At 42.4% G+C, this 16,133-nt stretch overlaps 1 protein-coding gene across 1 annotated transcript in view; it reads left to right on the forward strand.

Annotated features, from left to right (window-relative positions):
• The window catches only part of LOC144752416 (solute carrier family 53 member 1-like), a 467,914-nt gene that overhangs the window by 32,247 nt on the left and 419,534 nt on the right, over positions 1–16,133 (forward strand). Inside the window, exon 2 of the mRNA XM_078640349.1 lies at positions 10,286–10,337. Coding sequence (XP_078496475.1) covers positions 10,286–10,337 — 52 coding nt within the window. The remainder of the gene's footprint in view (positions 1–10,285; positions 10,338–16,133) is intronic.

The following is a 16,133-nucleotide window of genomic DNA, read 5'->3' on the forward strand; positions in this document are numbered from 1 at the left end:
ATACCAACTGGGATGCTTGGAGAATGTGGTGGTTTTATTTAACCCCTCACTGAACATTGGATTACTCGCCAATGAAGACAGAATGTCAAGAACCTCTGAATAAATACCGAATATTGGACGACAGATTACTCGCACACAGGATCGTGGAATTAGGTACTCAACCTTTAGCCTGGATGAAGCCCCTGTGGGTGAAACGCGTTGGTTGTGTGGTTCCAGAAATAAGAATAAAGAAGATTTTCTACAAATTTAAGTCTCCCAAAAAATATTGTCGTCATATGTGTGCATACCACATGCTGTTTAATGTGTGCCTCCCTTAGCCAGTATAGCAGAAAAAAAAGCAGCAGACAGACAAAGGCACAAATAGACAAAAAGCAGAGACAAACAGAAAACAAACAGAAAGGCTGGCAGAGCAGACCAGCAGAATAGCAAAGCTCTCCCACTGGACCACCAGGGATGAGGCGCAGGGGAGGAGGACCTGGAACACCTACCTGGAACCAGAGAGGTGCAGGGGGCGGAGATGCAATGACAGAGTTGCGCAAGGGGAGAGCAGGTTCCCTGACCAGGAGGTCAGAGGTCTTGGATCATGTTTAAAAATGATCACCTTTAATAAGTACTTCACAGTGCAGTGTTATAAGGTGCTATTGTAATGTCCAAGCTTCCACTTGTTAAAGAAATACAGTCTATCTTATTTTTACATGATGTTTGTTGTATGATTTACATAGCAAACATTTTCATGGCTTGGCTCGTGCAAGGGCTCTAAGGGCCAAGCCCGACGTTTGACTCGGCTCCGAATCAGCTCTTCCTGTTAATATGTTGGCTTGTCCACCTCTCCTTAACCTTATTGTTATTTTTTCTTTATGGAGCTCTCATAATGCTGGCTTTTGTAGGTAATCAGTCTCTATGTTGGCAGGTAATGCATCCGAGCACAGGTAACATACCTTGATGAAGGTCACACAATATTGTCAAGTTAGGAAGCATAGACATGGACCCTGATGTCAAGGTTTATCCACCATACGGCAATCTCCTTCCCATCGCCATCAACTCTTGATCCTCTTTGGGGAGTGAGGGGGGACACATGGTGCAGTATTGCTGCATGGTAAATGAAATAAATCAATACAGTTCAATTAGCATTAAATTGTGTCTAAAACTGAAAGAACCTTCATTAAACAATATCAGGTTATCAGAGATCCCATTATGATACCTTAAGTGGATGGCAGAATGAGTACAGCAATGATGACAAAGTGCATCAGCTCTCAAAGTACTTCTGAGCTGACCCTTTCTTCCTGGCCGGTACCTTGTTCAGCTAATTAAAGGACCTCTGTGCTCTGAAGGCCAATGTGTGCTTCCAGCGGTGTCCAGTGTTTGTCCAGAGACTAAGGGCCAGATGTAGGTAATTCCTATTTACCGACTCTTAAATACCGACTCATACCGAATCGGTATTTAAGAGTCGGTAAATAGGAAGGAGGCAGATGCAGGTAAAAAATTACCGATTCTGTAAGAGTCGGTATTTACCGAATCTGTAAATACCGATTCGGTATTTCACATTGATTCCTATGGGCCTTGAAGCCCATAGGAATCAATGTGAAATACCGAATCGGTATTTACAGATTCGGTAAATACCGAATCCTGCAAGGGTGCAGGGGGTGTCACTTTGACACCCTCTAGCACCCCAAGTACAGGCATGTGTGCCATGTGGCAAACATACATGCCCTAAGGGCATATCTGTGTGTCACATGGCACAGGTGTGCATGCACATATGTGCATGCACACCTGAATTTGGTATTTTACCACCCAATAGGATTGGGTGGTAAAATACCGAATCTTAAGGGCCTGTGGCACTCTTAGGAGTGTCACCTACATATGGATTTACAGAATCGGTATATTTACCGATTTGGTAAAATACCGAAGTGGTAAATTTACCGAATCGGTAAATATACCGATTTTGTAAATTCAGACCCACCTACATCTCAAAAGCCAAATACCGGTCAGTAACGGCCGAAATCGGCCGTTACCAACCAGTATTTGGCGACCTACATCTGGCCCTAAATCATGACAGATTTTCAGAATAGCCACATAGGATACATTTGCCTACAGTAAATCTATAAAGGAGTCATTTACATAGTCACTAGGTACTCCGAATAGCTGGCATGGATCTGGCCCTCACAAACCAGTGTTCCATTTTAGATGTGGTGATACACCCATTCAAAGGTTAACATCATCTACAACACACATCACAAAGTGTACAATGGGAGCTCTGGATCTGGGTTGTACTTTGTGCAAACTAATTTTCAGCTCAGAAGCTGCATCGTACTAAGGGGCTTATTTATTAGCCCTTGCATCACTTTTGCGCCACCGGTGCGTCACTTTTTGTGACTCACCAGTGGCGTAAAAAATTAGCTTTATTGCACCATATATACAAAGTGACGCATCTAGGTAGATGCATCACTTGCTAAACCCCTGTGCCACATTATACCTGTGCCAGGTATAATGCAATCATGGGGGGCGTTCCAACGCAAGACATGGTCATAGAAGTGGCGCAGTGAAATCTATAAGATTTCACTGTGCCACTTCTAGGACACAAATGCGTCAATATCTTACGCCTGCCTCATGGCAGGCACAAGACTGGCGCAGGCCCTTTCACATGGGACTTGCCCAAGTGTAATGACCCATTGCTGAAGTTACATCACTTTTGTGACACACTCCAGCAAGGCGTCATTTTTGCGCCTACAGATACGTCAGAAATACTGACGTATCTGTAACTCCTTGCAACATGATGCATCATACCTTAAATATGACGCATCATTGGTGTCGCAAGGAGGGTGCAGTGAAATGTGAGCATCGCCGTTTTCACGCAGAAATGTGTCACTTTTCATAAATGAGGCCCTTAGTTTTTTCTCATAGTTATTTTTCAGTGGGGCTACTTAGGTTAATTTTTATGTTGAATTGCTCTTGAAATGTTTTACATTTGCTTGGAGTTGATTTCAGTACTCTTGTGTTTCTGTTATATTAGCGAATGTTTAGTGTGCACATAGAAGAAGTAATGAGGGTGGGTCTCACTGAACCTCTCTTAACTGGCCGAGATTGGAGGTCAGGCTCAGGGAGATAAAGGGGTCTGGGCTGCCTCACACTCATGGGAAGCTGACGGCAGGATTTATTTAGCCAACAATGTCGACAACACACCACAACTTCTTCTGCAATCACTCTGAGTGAGATCAGCTTATGTCAAAGTCTGTACTTTTACTGCTCAAGTTAGTGGAGATAAACAATATTCTTGAAACAGTTCTAACACTGAATAAAGTACATATGAGCAGGGCCACTAGCGCGTGCGATGATGCGGTCTTGGAATTTTCTACAAAATATTGCCTTGCCACATTTGCCACTGTTCCACAAACGGCTGCATTGCTTGCAGATTTCAGCAACAAACTCATTTGTTTTTAGCTCAAACTGAAGTTGCTAGAGCAGCCATGCCACGTATGGTGCAGACACTTTGCATAGGTTAATTGATCACCTTTCAGTTGCTGATTGCTGAATACAGGCGTTACTGATGAGATGAAACTGCTGCCAGGAGGTATTGTTTCCCAAATTGCTGGACGAGGGAATTGTTTTTTTAATCATTATATATTTCAATGTCATTTGAACAGGGGCGAAATAATTATTTCTTCTTTGTCATGGAAATGTTTGCTTTACCATTGGTGCATCTGGTGAATGTGCGTATTTTACTTTCTTACGGTAACTCTGTATGTTGTGTAGCATTGGGCATCCTTTTTGTATTAATGTGTGTTAAAAGGACAGAATAGCGAGAGAGTAAAATTTCTTGTCACAAAATGTTGTCAACCATGCTGCAAATTTTAGTTTTTCAATGACATATATTTCCGGTGATCCTGTAACTTTGAAAACGTCGAAAGAATAATACTAACAAAATAGAAAAAGTTCAAAAACACACAAGAGGCATAGCTCCAAGCCTCCACCATTTCCCTGAATAACCACTAGCATCAGCACGTGTGCAAGAGCCTGCTGTGTGCCCTCCTCTCCTGCTTCTCTCATTGTTAATATTTGCACTACGGAGTATTGTTTCATAAATGAAATGCTGCCAAACTGTACTGTTGTCTTTCTCCTACCACCTGCCCCCAATTCCATCCTGCGCATTCATTCCTTATTCATTCTGTGGGGGGATACGTCAAACACAGGAAGAGGTAGTCGAAAAAGCAATAATGAACCTGCTGAAGATGGAATTATTGAAGAGTCTACAAGTGAATTGCCTCTCCCATCGAAATAACTACCAAAACACATGGCACTATCCGCTTCTGGATAGACTTCCGGAAACGTAATAAATCTCCAAAATTATCCTTTGTCCAGAGCCTTTGTTGAAGATTTGAATATATGGTCTGATGATGCTTTCTATACGCACCTCTGAGACATACAAAAGGGTATTAGTAATTTGCCATGAGAGAAAGTTGGCTATTGCTTGCCCCGAAGATGTGCTCCAGTTTAAAGTATTGCCTTCAGACATACACATAACCTAGGCTAGCTTTCAGAAACTTTACAAACAATGTGCAGGAATTTATCTGGATGGTGTGGCAATGGAGGACCACAAGAAACACTTGCAGGTGGTGTGCTTATTCTTACAACTTGGAGGATGCACAGCCAATATTAAGAAATTTTACTCTTCCAGAAAATCCTGCAAATATAAGGCACAGTTATGTCAAGTCCCAACAAATGAAGGTGGTGTGTGGATGTAGCAGAATCCTGCCAACAATCCAAGGTCCGAGCATTTCAGTACTCCAATGCCTAAAAGTTAGGGAGTGAAAGAATTCCCCCAGAATTTTCCAATCAAGCTTCTTCTCTCCCTATTCACCTCCAAAAGAAAGGATGAGTCGCTGATGTGTATGTATCTTTCATGCTCTGGACTTTGAAAGCCTCTTTATTCTCAGGATGAGCTCCACTTACTCAGGATTTGCGGCTTTAATATCTGAATCCTTTAAAGGGATGGTTCTTTCCTATGCAGCACTTCCTGCAGCTCTTTAGTGTGCACTTTCTGTGTTCATTCATTCATTGTGCTGCAATTCTTGCAAACATTCTCCTTGATTCTCTTCCTGTGCCCCTTAACTGTGCTGAACTTCCTGTGGCTCGCTCTTGTGCTTCACTTCCTGTGTCGTTTCACTGAGTTGCACTTCTTGTAAGCTTTCTTATTGAGTCTCTTCCCGTGACCCTTAACCTTGCTGCACCTCCTGTGGCTCTTCAGTGTGCTATACTCCCTATTGTCCCTCCCTGTGCTGCACTGACAGGTACTCCTTCACTGTGCTGCCCTTCTTGTAACTCTTCTCACTCCTTCCCTTCCAGTGACCCTTCACTCTGCTGACCTTCCTGTGGCTCTTCAGTGTGCTTTCTGCCTCCTCAATGTGCTCCACTTCCTTCTGTTCTTTAGTGTGCTGCACGTCTTATGTTCTTTCACTGCACTGCTTAAAACCCTTCCCTGGGATTCTCTTCCTGTATTACTTTTACGTGATTTCATTCCTGCGACCTTCACTCGTAGCACTTTCTGTGGCACTTTACTGTGTTGTACTTACCGTGTGCTGTGCTTTCTCTCACTTCGCTGTGCTGCACTACCTGTCTCTCTTTCCTGTGCTACACTACCTGTCACTCTTTACTGTGCTGTATTTCTTGTATTCTTTACTGCATTGCACTTCTTGTAACCCTTCCTTGTAATTTCCTTCCTGCTTTCCTTCACTCGCTGCTCTTTCTGTGGCTCTTCACTGTGCTGTACTGCCTGTGTGCTGCTTTTTCTCTTGCTTTGCTGTGCCCCACTTCCTGTCTCCCTTTCCTGTGCTACACTACATCACTGTTTACTGTACAACCCTTCACTGTGTTGCACGCCATGTGGCTCTTCGATGTACTGCACTTCCTGTCACTCTTTCCGGTGCTGCCTTTCCAGCACTTCTTTACAGTGTTGCACTTCTTGTTACCAGTCTCTGTAATTCCCTTCATGTGGCCCTTCACTGAGTTGCACTCACCGTGGCTCTTCAGTGCACTGCACTTCCTGTCACCCTTCTTGCTATGCACTTCCAGTGCTCCTTCACTGTGATGCACTTCTTGATACTGTGAGAAAGTCATCCTTTTGGACCTGATCGACACCACTTTCGGATTGACTCTGATTTTCCCTGGGCTCTGCTTACCAGATCTGCTTTAAAGGTATATGGTTGTTAGATATAATAACAATGGGCCATGACAGACCCCTGTAAGTCCCTAGTAGATAATAAGGCAAGGGGTGATTCAAACTACCTATAAGTCCCTAGTATATAACATGGCAGGGAGGTTTAGAGGTATAAGAAATAGAGGGTAACCCTTGAACCAAAAGGCAACTGGGTAAGTCACAACATAAAAACAAAAGTGTTCCCTTGGTGATTTTTCATTTATCTGTTCTCACAGTATTTTATTCAGTCTATTCATTTACACTTCATGGACCAGTCTCTTCTAATTGGATCTCATCCTCACCATGTTACAACATTTACTCGCCACATAGATATAAGTAGAACCACAAAGAGGTACTTAAATCAATAGAAATATTCAACCTCGCAAATTCAAATGTACATTCTATTTCAATTTATTAAAACAAATTAAAACATCATATTTTCAGTTTATCAGAAAGTGAGTTTTGTAAGAAATCTTCCACTGTCTGCAAATGTTTAACACATATACTGGCATACTATATTTTACAATGTATGGTGCCAATATTCAACATGACAATAAAAACATATACATAAACAATATTCATAAAACCACAGAGGTTTGTTGTCGACGCGTTTCGGTGGATTCTGCTATGCGATCCAATTAGAAGAGACTGGTCCGTGAAGTGTAAATTATTAGACTGAATAAAATACTGTGAGAACAGATAAATGAAAAATCAACAAGGGAACACTTTTATTTTTATGTAGGGAGGTTTAGAGGCACAGTAGATTTCCTGCACTGGAGTGTGCACTGCTGGTGCAACAGAATGTCAGGGGCTAAAAATATTCAAAGAACAAGGCTGTATATTCTTGATTCCACGCCATGCCTCTTTCATTCACCACCAGACACTCCCTGCCTCCTTACCTCACTCCTGCATATTCCTTTCTTTCCCGCTTTGTTTCTTTGTCACTGTGTTCTGTATTTCTCTTCCTCTTTCTTTACCCTTTTCCTATTTATCACTCTCTTGCTTTTGGTGGAAATCTGATGAGGACAAATACTTGCGGTCCCCAAAAATGAATGCTAATAGGCCCTACTTGCATACACTGGCTCAAATTAAGCACTGCTACCCTCACATACACACCAGTTTGATTTTGCCTCTTTCAGCTCTGGGATCGATATGGCCGTCAACAGCTTGATAATTTAATTAAAACCCACATTAATGCCTGCTGTGTACCGGCACACTAGACGCATTTATAATATTACATCTATTTAGGTGTACACTGTCTGGGGGCGGGATCGCCTGTCAGACAGAGTTGGCGAGTTCAATATCGAGTAAAAAATATTTTATTGCGTCTCATATTTACCTATTGATACGTTAGTGCTTTTGAGCCCACAGTGCTCCTTCTTGCATGGCAGTGGAAAATGTGTGAACATAATGTGACTTTTTATTATATACTTCCACATAGATTTTCTGTAGTGTACAGCAGTTCCAGATGACTAAATAGGCAAAGAAGGAACCAGCCTATAGAGCCGCTCCTTTTAGGGACCCTGCAACAACAGATCAAAATAATATTGATTTGATCTTGAAAAGAAAATTACAATCAAGTTTTCTTAAATATTGTTTCCAAAAGATAGGAAAAAATGAATCAACTCAAAGAAATAAAAAGTTTACGTTAAAACTCTCTAGAGAAAATACTGTATTAATGTAATGTACCCATTATCAGCTTAAAGTACATAAACCAGAGACATCAGATTCACTATACAGTTTGTCTCTTAAAAGCTAATCTTCTGGCAGCTGTCAGTCTGAAAACAATCCGGTGCATTGGGTATTAGGAGATAATTTGTGAGTGGGTCCCGAAATTTCGGGTGCCTAGTGGCCTCCACACTCCACAGGGCTTAATCTGGCACTGGTGTACTGTGGCGTCACACAAAATGATGTCCCCCCCCCCCCCGCCTGCAGAATGTGATGAGAAGTCCCTGTATCTCCAATATCTCACAAATATTCATTGGCCTTGGACTAAAGGGGGACCCCTGAATGCTCGGGCACCCTCTGAAGGGATGGGGCTCCACTGCGCTTCAGGGGCACGCGTGCCACGTCCCAGGTACTTGGATTTGTTCTAATTGATTCATTTAGATGCTACCAGGTGGTTTAGGTGGCCCGTGCATGATGGTAAGTGTAAGGGTTTTCATAGTAACTTGTGACTGATGAGCGAAGGGACACAGCAATAGAAGAAGAAAGACAGAAGCAGCAGAACTGAAACTACGTTAATTAAATAAAACACTGCGCTATTTCTTCGTTCACCTCTGTTGGTGTATAAAAAAGTGAGATATGACTTGTACTCTTTATATAGTTGTTTTAGGCGACAGAACTACTCAGCAAATATTTTCTGTATGGCAAATCGTTAAGCAAATTATTGAAATGGTAAAAAAATGCTGGCAACAGGCATATTTTAAACAAAAATCCAAATCGATTTACAACATGCACTGGCAAAGCCAATAGTCCTGACATTTTGTTAGAAGTGTGTGATAATTGCTCAGGGACTTTGAATGTGGTCCTCCCATATGTCCTAGAAAGAAAATACCACAGTGAAGCAAAATACTGGGTAAGAAAAATATGGAACCAGTGAATAGGCCCTCTTTATTGAAAATACTACATTAGCCCAAGTTATGCTATAATACGTAAGAAGAGTCATATGAAAAGGAGTCCGAAGATGAAGTTTGCAGTGTAAGATGTGAACATAAAAGGCATACAACGGGATGTACTGCATTGTAGATACGTTTTTAAAATCTTGTGTTGTTCCTAGGAGTCCAGAAAAATACCAATATATCCTTTGGTTGGCAAATACTGAGAGAACTCTTACTCATTCACTTGCCTTAATCACACAATACAATCATGGGGGAAAGAGTACCAATTGAAAAAGCAGTGTGCCAGTACACAAGAACAATACAAGAAACGTTATGCTTCAACTTTTTAAAAGCATATAAAACAATTGTAGCAAATTAAAAAACAGTTAATCATACATAGTATATTTATGTTCAAAATCAAAAAACATCACACTATAAATAAACAAATGAACAGACTCAATAACAAAGACAATTAGATGAGTGTATTAAAAAGACACTACACTTTGCCATAAAGGGACCATATCTGTTTGAGGTAACGTTGGGGCTGGACCCTGATGTATAAAAAACAATCAATATCTAGTGTGGCAGTCCACTGTGCTGATTATGGTTCTATTGCGTTGACGTGTTTCGATGGTATTATCTTGATTTAAACCATCTTTTTCAAGACTAAAGATATTACTCTGTGGTGGTGACATCTTAAATAGTAGCTTGACCAAAGTGCATAAGTCACTTCTATCCTGAAACTCCTTGATGGGGAATACAAAATATTCTTTTTTAAAAACCTTGTATAAGGATCAATACGAAATGTAGATTTGAACAACAGCTAGCCTCACTGTCCTTTCGTCGTGGAATGTCCAGCACCATTAGGGAATAACCTCCAATGTTGGTATAATACTGCCTACTTAGGCTGAAAGATATATCACAAGGCTCCTATATGCCCTTCATCTGATAAAGTCTTAAATCCTTTAGTATGGTAGCGCCATTCTGCACCCGTCCGCTGTTGTTTCTCAATAATTTTATTTTATTTGACTTTATTGAGAAACAACATTTTCTTTAGAAGAGAGAGCTTTAACAATGGCGTCTTTGTTTTTATGACAATGTGTTCCTTGAGGGTGAGGTTGGTGACCAGGGTGAATGCAAGTGACTTGGCATTTGGTGAAAGTTAGCGTTTAAAGCCATCAAGGGTCATGTCATTCAGTCAGGTTTGTACTGTATTTTGTTTGTTGTTCTTGACTAATAACAGGAATTCTGTCTTGGTTTGGTTGAGCTTCAGGACAGTCTTGATGATGTGCAGGTAGTGTTTGAGAAGTTGGATGTCTAAAGGAGAAGAGACTTACAAGTAGAGATGTGTATCATTGGCATATTTGCAAATCTTGATGCTGTAAATTGTGAGTAGAGTACCAATGAAATGTGAGGTAGTTACTCAAGAATGAAAATAAATCACAAACACTCTGACTGTCCATTATACTAATGAAAGCAATTATTTTCTCAACAGGCTCTCAAAGACATGCTGTATTCAGCTCATGGCACAACCCCTGCAGCAGAAGGTAAGATAGCTTCCATGTGAGTGTCTAAGATTAACCGTTTTAATTGTACCCATACTAGATAGAGAGTTGTACCGAAGTGTCCCAGGTCTAAAAACCTGCCAGTTGCCTGCAGAGGCACTCAGATGATGTCTACACGTGTGCCATAGTGTGGTGAACTCTTACAGAGACGACGACTTCTGGTACCTTGTATGATCCTGAGTGTAACTATTCTCTGGATGTCTGAGGTAGTGTCTGGAGTGCTGAGAGTGAATGAAGTAATATAATGTTAGTGTGGAGTGGAACCTAGGAGAAAGGGACAGGTGAAGGGAGGATGGAGCACTGAAGGTATCTACCTACTGTTGCTTTAACCTAAGGGCCTATCATGACATTAATAACTTACCTCCAACCAGAGTGGCTCCAGACTCTTGTATGAAGACCCAACACCCTACCTTCAACATACCTCTTCGAGGATGGGCCACCTGCAAGGGTCACAAGGGCAGACGTCTATGAGCCAAGCATGAGGGATACTGAAGGCAATGCTCTGGGCTTCTACACTCATTCCAACACCTGCTTATTATCAGGTGTCAGTAGCGCCTATTGTAAGAGGGGCAAGTGGGGTATAAAGGAGTTGTCTACGTTCCAGATCGATGAACCTTTAGTTATACCACCTAACATTTGACCGGCATTGCTCCGTACATCCCATTCCTTAGTCAAATGTCTCAACAGTAGCAATACAAACTGTACTGTTAGATTGTTCTCTGCAATGATCTTCCCAAAATATTGCCATTGAAACTGCATCCATATGAACTAACCTGTGGAACCTCAAGTAAATAAGGTTACTGTATGATTCCTTGTGATCCGGGAGACCACATCAGTCCAATTTTTCCATCTATGAGCCTTTGTAATCTAGATCCTTAGTTTAACCATGAGTGAGTGGAAAAAAGACTAGAACTCCCAAAATGTATGGCTGCTAAATAAATACTCAGAATTCAAACATGGTGTCATCTGATTACTAGCACCAGAAAAATAAGCTTCACCCTACTGAGTATTATAACAATTTCACCAGCTCCTAATTAGTGATAGGATTACATTTAGGATACTTACTTTGCTCAAGAACAAAATGTGTGGTGGACCCTACAACCCAGAATACACCCTTAGAGCTTGGGAATTTGACTTTCTCATTGTCTAAAGAGCAACCAGAGAAATAAGCTGTTCCCTGCAATGCTCTCATTGGGAACTCCTGCCAGCTGATCTAGGATGGTCCTTAAGTCTCCATGTTTTCAGAGAACCACTGAATACCAGGGTTTCTCAGCTATGTTTTCAAGCCTAGGAGCTTCAAACTTTACCTCTGCTTCCCTTTGCGCAACAGTTTAAACCAACTTACTGTTTTCAACATTGCTGACCAGTCTTTCAATGCTACACCGCATCATCAACCACTTCACAAAGCTAAGAGTTCTCAACATTTAGATTACTCATGTAGGTCCTGGCGGCTGCCAAGAAGATGGGGACTAGAAGCTCTGCTACTGCCGGTCCTGCTACCACTCCTGCTTTATAGTCCCTGCCAAACGGAACACTTTCAACAAAACTGAAATGCCGGCAGCATTGCCTGAAATTGCCACCTGGTTGCCATTTTCAAAAACAAACCCTCTAAAGGAGATTTTATTTCTGTAAAAACAAAAACAATGTAATTGAAGGATGCGGGACATTGTTGCTTTTTGCATGCCTGTTTGTGGTTAGGCATAAATAGCATCAGAAGGCCAACCTTATATAGAGTTGAGTTTTTGATGCTTTTAAGCTAGTGGTTATGTAGTAGCTAGCCTGCTGACTCCACAACCTGAAGGTAAGGGGCTATTGCACCAATAAAAGAATAAACTAGGTGCCTTATTATGACTACTGCAGTCCATGGGACTGTTGTAGTTGTGGTGGTGGTCTAAACACAGTCACACTGCGTGATCGCCCACAGTATTATAAGTGTGGCGTCGGACAGCCACTGATCCAATGCTACCCCCATGGATCTAGATCCTGCGGCGGTCTGGCAGTCTGGCGGTCTGGCAGCAGTTTGAGGCCAAAATATGATGGCAGTGCTGCAGCTGCATTGCCAAGCATATTTGGTTGCCTCACCATCACCCTTTTGAGGGCAGTTGCTCCGCCATGAAAAGGTTGGAGGTGAGGCAACAAAGGGGGCCCTACAGAGCCCCCTTGTCCCTCTGTACTCAGGGTACATGCAGGGGAGCACATGTTGTGCCCCCTATAGTTTTGCACCCCCAGTTCCTACATGGTAAGGAATGCACGACATGGCGCATTCCTTCCTGTGCAGAAACGTTCACTGGGAGTCCTGCGATGATGTTGTTTACGGTTCACAATGAGACTTTAAATAGCTCTACCGTGGACCGCCTCGCCGCCTGCTTGCCAGACCACATAATTACTAATAATTTAGCAGGCAGGTGGTGGTGAATTTTGGCAGTCCAGGAGAGGAGTGGTGGCCTGCAGTCCGCTCCAGGCCTGTCGAAATTCATAAGGCCTTAATAGTAGGAAGGTTGAAACATCACATAGATTTTCTGTACCTATGCTGTTACCTTGTAAATAAGGCCTTTTATCTGTGTCCAAATTTGGTCCTCCAACTTGGTCCTACTGGAGGAGGACCAAAACTGATTTGCCTATGGCTGATTTCTACCTGGAGTTACACAGTCAGTGAAAATGGTTAACTGAAAGGCAGCTACAAGTACGTCAGTGGCTGAGATTAATTGCAGTTCTTTAATCAGCTAGGAGCTTATTTACAGGAAACTGTTGCATCGGCATAGAGGTGACAGTCTCCCTGCACCTGTGTGCGAAACCCTTGCGCCACCATGGATGTGCTGTATTTACAATACGGCGCACCATTTCGCAAGAAAATCTGATGCATCTGTCTTGCATTGCTGGAGTCGTTTCGCAAGCACGACTCAACTCCAGTCAATGCATAGAAAGACCTATTCTTAATACACTGAGTCACTCTTTACTCCTGCTCCAAGGCATAGGGTTTTGACACAGTGGCGTCCTAGAAGTGGCACAATGAAATCTTGTATATTTCATTGCGTCACTTCTACAAGGCTTTCCCCCGTAGGAACAACCACCCTACATACATTATACCTGATGCAGGTGACGCATCACATTGTAAACAAGCCGCTAATCATTTGTGCTGTTTCTAAACTGAAATAGACATATATATTTTGGGGGGGGACAGGGATACAAACATATCAGAGATCAAGACCAATTCTGCTAATGCATCTTTCCTGTTGTTAGTGATGTTAATGGGTAACCAGATCACTGCTTTTCCGGCTAAGGGCAGGTTCTATAAAATTCTTGCTGGGATTTCCCCTGGGCTATCAGCATACAAAAGATTACAAGCCATGCCCATGTGATGGTATTAGTAAACAGAATGATTTGCACTTTCTATTCTTCTGTAAATTTTATCTATAATATATCAATTGGTTTTTAACTCCGTATTTTAGGCAACACAGACCCCTTTAGTTAGGGGAATCTTATGCAATGTTATTGTCCCTGGACACAGATGAACTAATTTTCCGCACTAGCACTTTTTTGAGAATTATAACATGTGCACGCAAAACGATGGAAAGCCCTTGAAAATTGTCTTATGAGAAATGCTTCGATTTTTTAACAATTTATGAATTTTTATTGTGGTACTTTTATGAATTTTATGAAATTCGAATAAAGGTCTTTTGAACTTGAACTTGGGTAACTAGCAGAATGTTGAGGCATGGTTCGTGCTGCTGAGTTATTGGGTAAAGATTTTGAATTGCCCATGTACTAGCTGCAGATTAGATAACGTTTTACTGTGATCAGGGTTCAACGTGCAGTAAATGGATTCATCTGACTATTGTAATCAAGCACTCCATGGCCCCTCATAATTAGTGCCCTCCCTGTTCTGCAGCAGTGATCACTGACTCCCTGTGGTAGCACCAGAGTGATGTTAGTTCTCGTTGGTGAATAAGTGCCAGAGGCAGGGAATATCAGAGGACACAGGCTCAGCACTGGGCTAGTGGCTCTCTGCCGACCTCCTGTGGGGCAGAATTTTAACACAGATGACAGACTGTCACCTATTAAAATTACTGATCAGCATTTTGTGATTAGTGACGTTTTCTAGTGCAATTTTATTTTGTGATTGAGCTTGAAAATGTGCACAAATATTTCCTATATTAAATTGAACCAAAGAAAAGAGGGAAATAGCCTCAGGGGCTGTATTACACAGGTGTCCTGGGGTGCAACGGGTGTGTGTGTGTACTTTCTGCACCCTAGGTGGTGTTGTGTCCTGTGTATATGCGTAGGAGACCTACAGTGGTCCAGAGCAGACTCCTTACTCCTCACGCAGTGTGTTCAGTTAATGGTTGCATGCCGAAGAATAAAGACGTGTAATCCAGCCATCCGTGTGAAGCGTGGCATGTTATGTACTCCAATGGTGAGGATGATGCTACAGGTGGTACTTTGGTATTACAGAAGGGCCACAAATGCTTGTGAGGTCCTTTCTTAAAACAGATTATGCCAGTGCACATATAGTGTACGCCTCATAGGGCATTCGATCATTTGCATGGGGGGTAGCCGAGGCAACATTTTGCCTTTGCACCTGTGCCATATTATGGACACTGATGCAGAGGCAAAAAGGCCACTAGAAGGTGCACTAACTATGAGCCACAAAGAAAGTCAGTTCTTCCCACCCCCATGGTGACCCATACAAGAGGGGAAAGGTGGTGCCCTGTATTCCCCAGATATCCCTCTACAGGCGGGTGCAGTCACTCACTCTACAGGGGGATTTTTTTTTACTTTGTAAAGCCAAGAGATACAACCTGCACTCTAAAGGATGGAGCAACTGCTTGAACCAGATGCTGTGCATTTCACTAATGTGCTTTTCTCATGGCAGACGCGCATTTGCACCTGTCCTGGTGGGAGTGCAGATCTGTCATAGAGCACATTATCTCAGCTTGTGCCTGGCACACTTAGTTAAAAGTGAGGCATGGCACAAACAGGGACCGTAATCCCTTTACATAATACAGCCCCATAAGTGCTAACAAAAGAACCACCAGGGTCACATCCAGTTTGCACAGAAGGCATGTTTTAGAGGTAGCAAAAACATTTGAAAATAAGGGACTTGGGAGCCTTGTTGCTTCAGCCTGTGTCAATGTTGACAAAGGTTGAAGCAACAGCCAAAACACGTTCCTAGTTTATACAAGTGCTGCCTCTGAAAATATGGATTACCTCAGATATTTGAGTGCAGGCCTTTCTTGACAGAGAGAAGAATTCTTTGAATTTTAAAGGGCAAGTTGTGGCATCGCCTCAAAAACCGGCACCACTGGCGTTTTGGCAGCTATTCAGAATACCACAAAACCCTTATTGTATATATATATATATAAGCTCTGTGTGATCTGCAGAGAGGTCAAGGATTGGATAAGCATGTAATCCGAATACCTTTATGACATATTAGAACATTGGAATGTTGGGAGCTCCATTGCAGACAATGGAGTGCTCCCTGCTTCTACGGGCCGGTACAGGCCAGCAGAGCAATATTCTATTATTTTTTAAAGGCTTCTCGAAGCTCGAGGGGATTTATATCCCCTCGAGCTTCGAGAACCCTTTGTTTAATTTGTTAGAACATTCTGCCCTCCAGTGGCAGAATGTTCTAATAGCCTTATAGCCCTTCGTAGCAGGGCTAAACCGGCAATTAAAGTCCCGCTGTCTCGTTAAAGTCCCTCGCCTTCGGCTCGGGCCTTTAACGCTTCAGCGGGCCTTTACTAGCCGGTATAGCCCGCTACGGCGGGCTATAAGGCT

Source organism: Lissotriton helveticus, chromosome 5_1 (assembly GCF_964261635.1).
Source record: "Lissotriton helveticus chromosome 5_1, aLisHel1.1, whole genome shotgun sequence".
In the NCBI taxonomy this organism is placed as follows: Eukaryota; Metazoa; Chordata; class Amphibia; order Caudata; family Salamandridae; genus Lissotriton; species Lissotriton helveticus.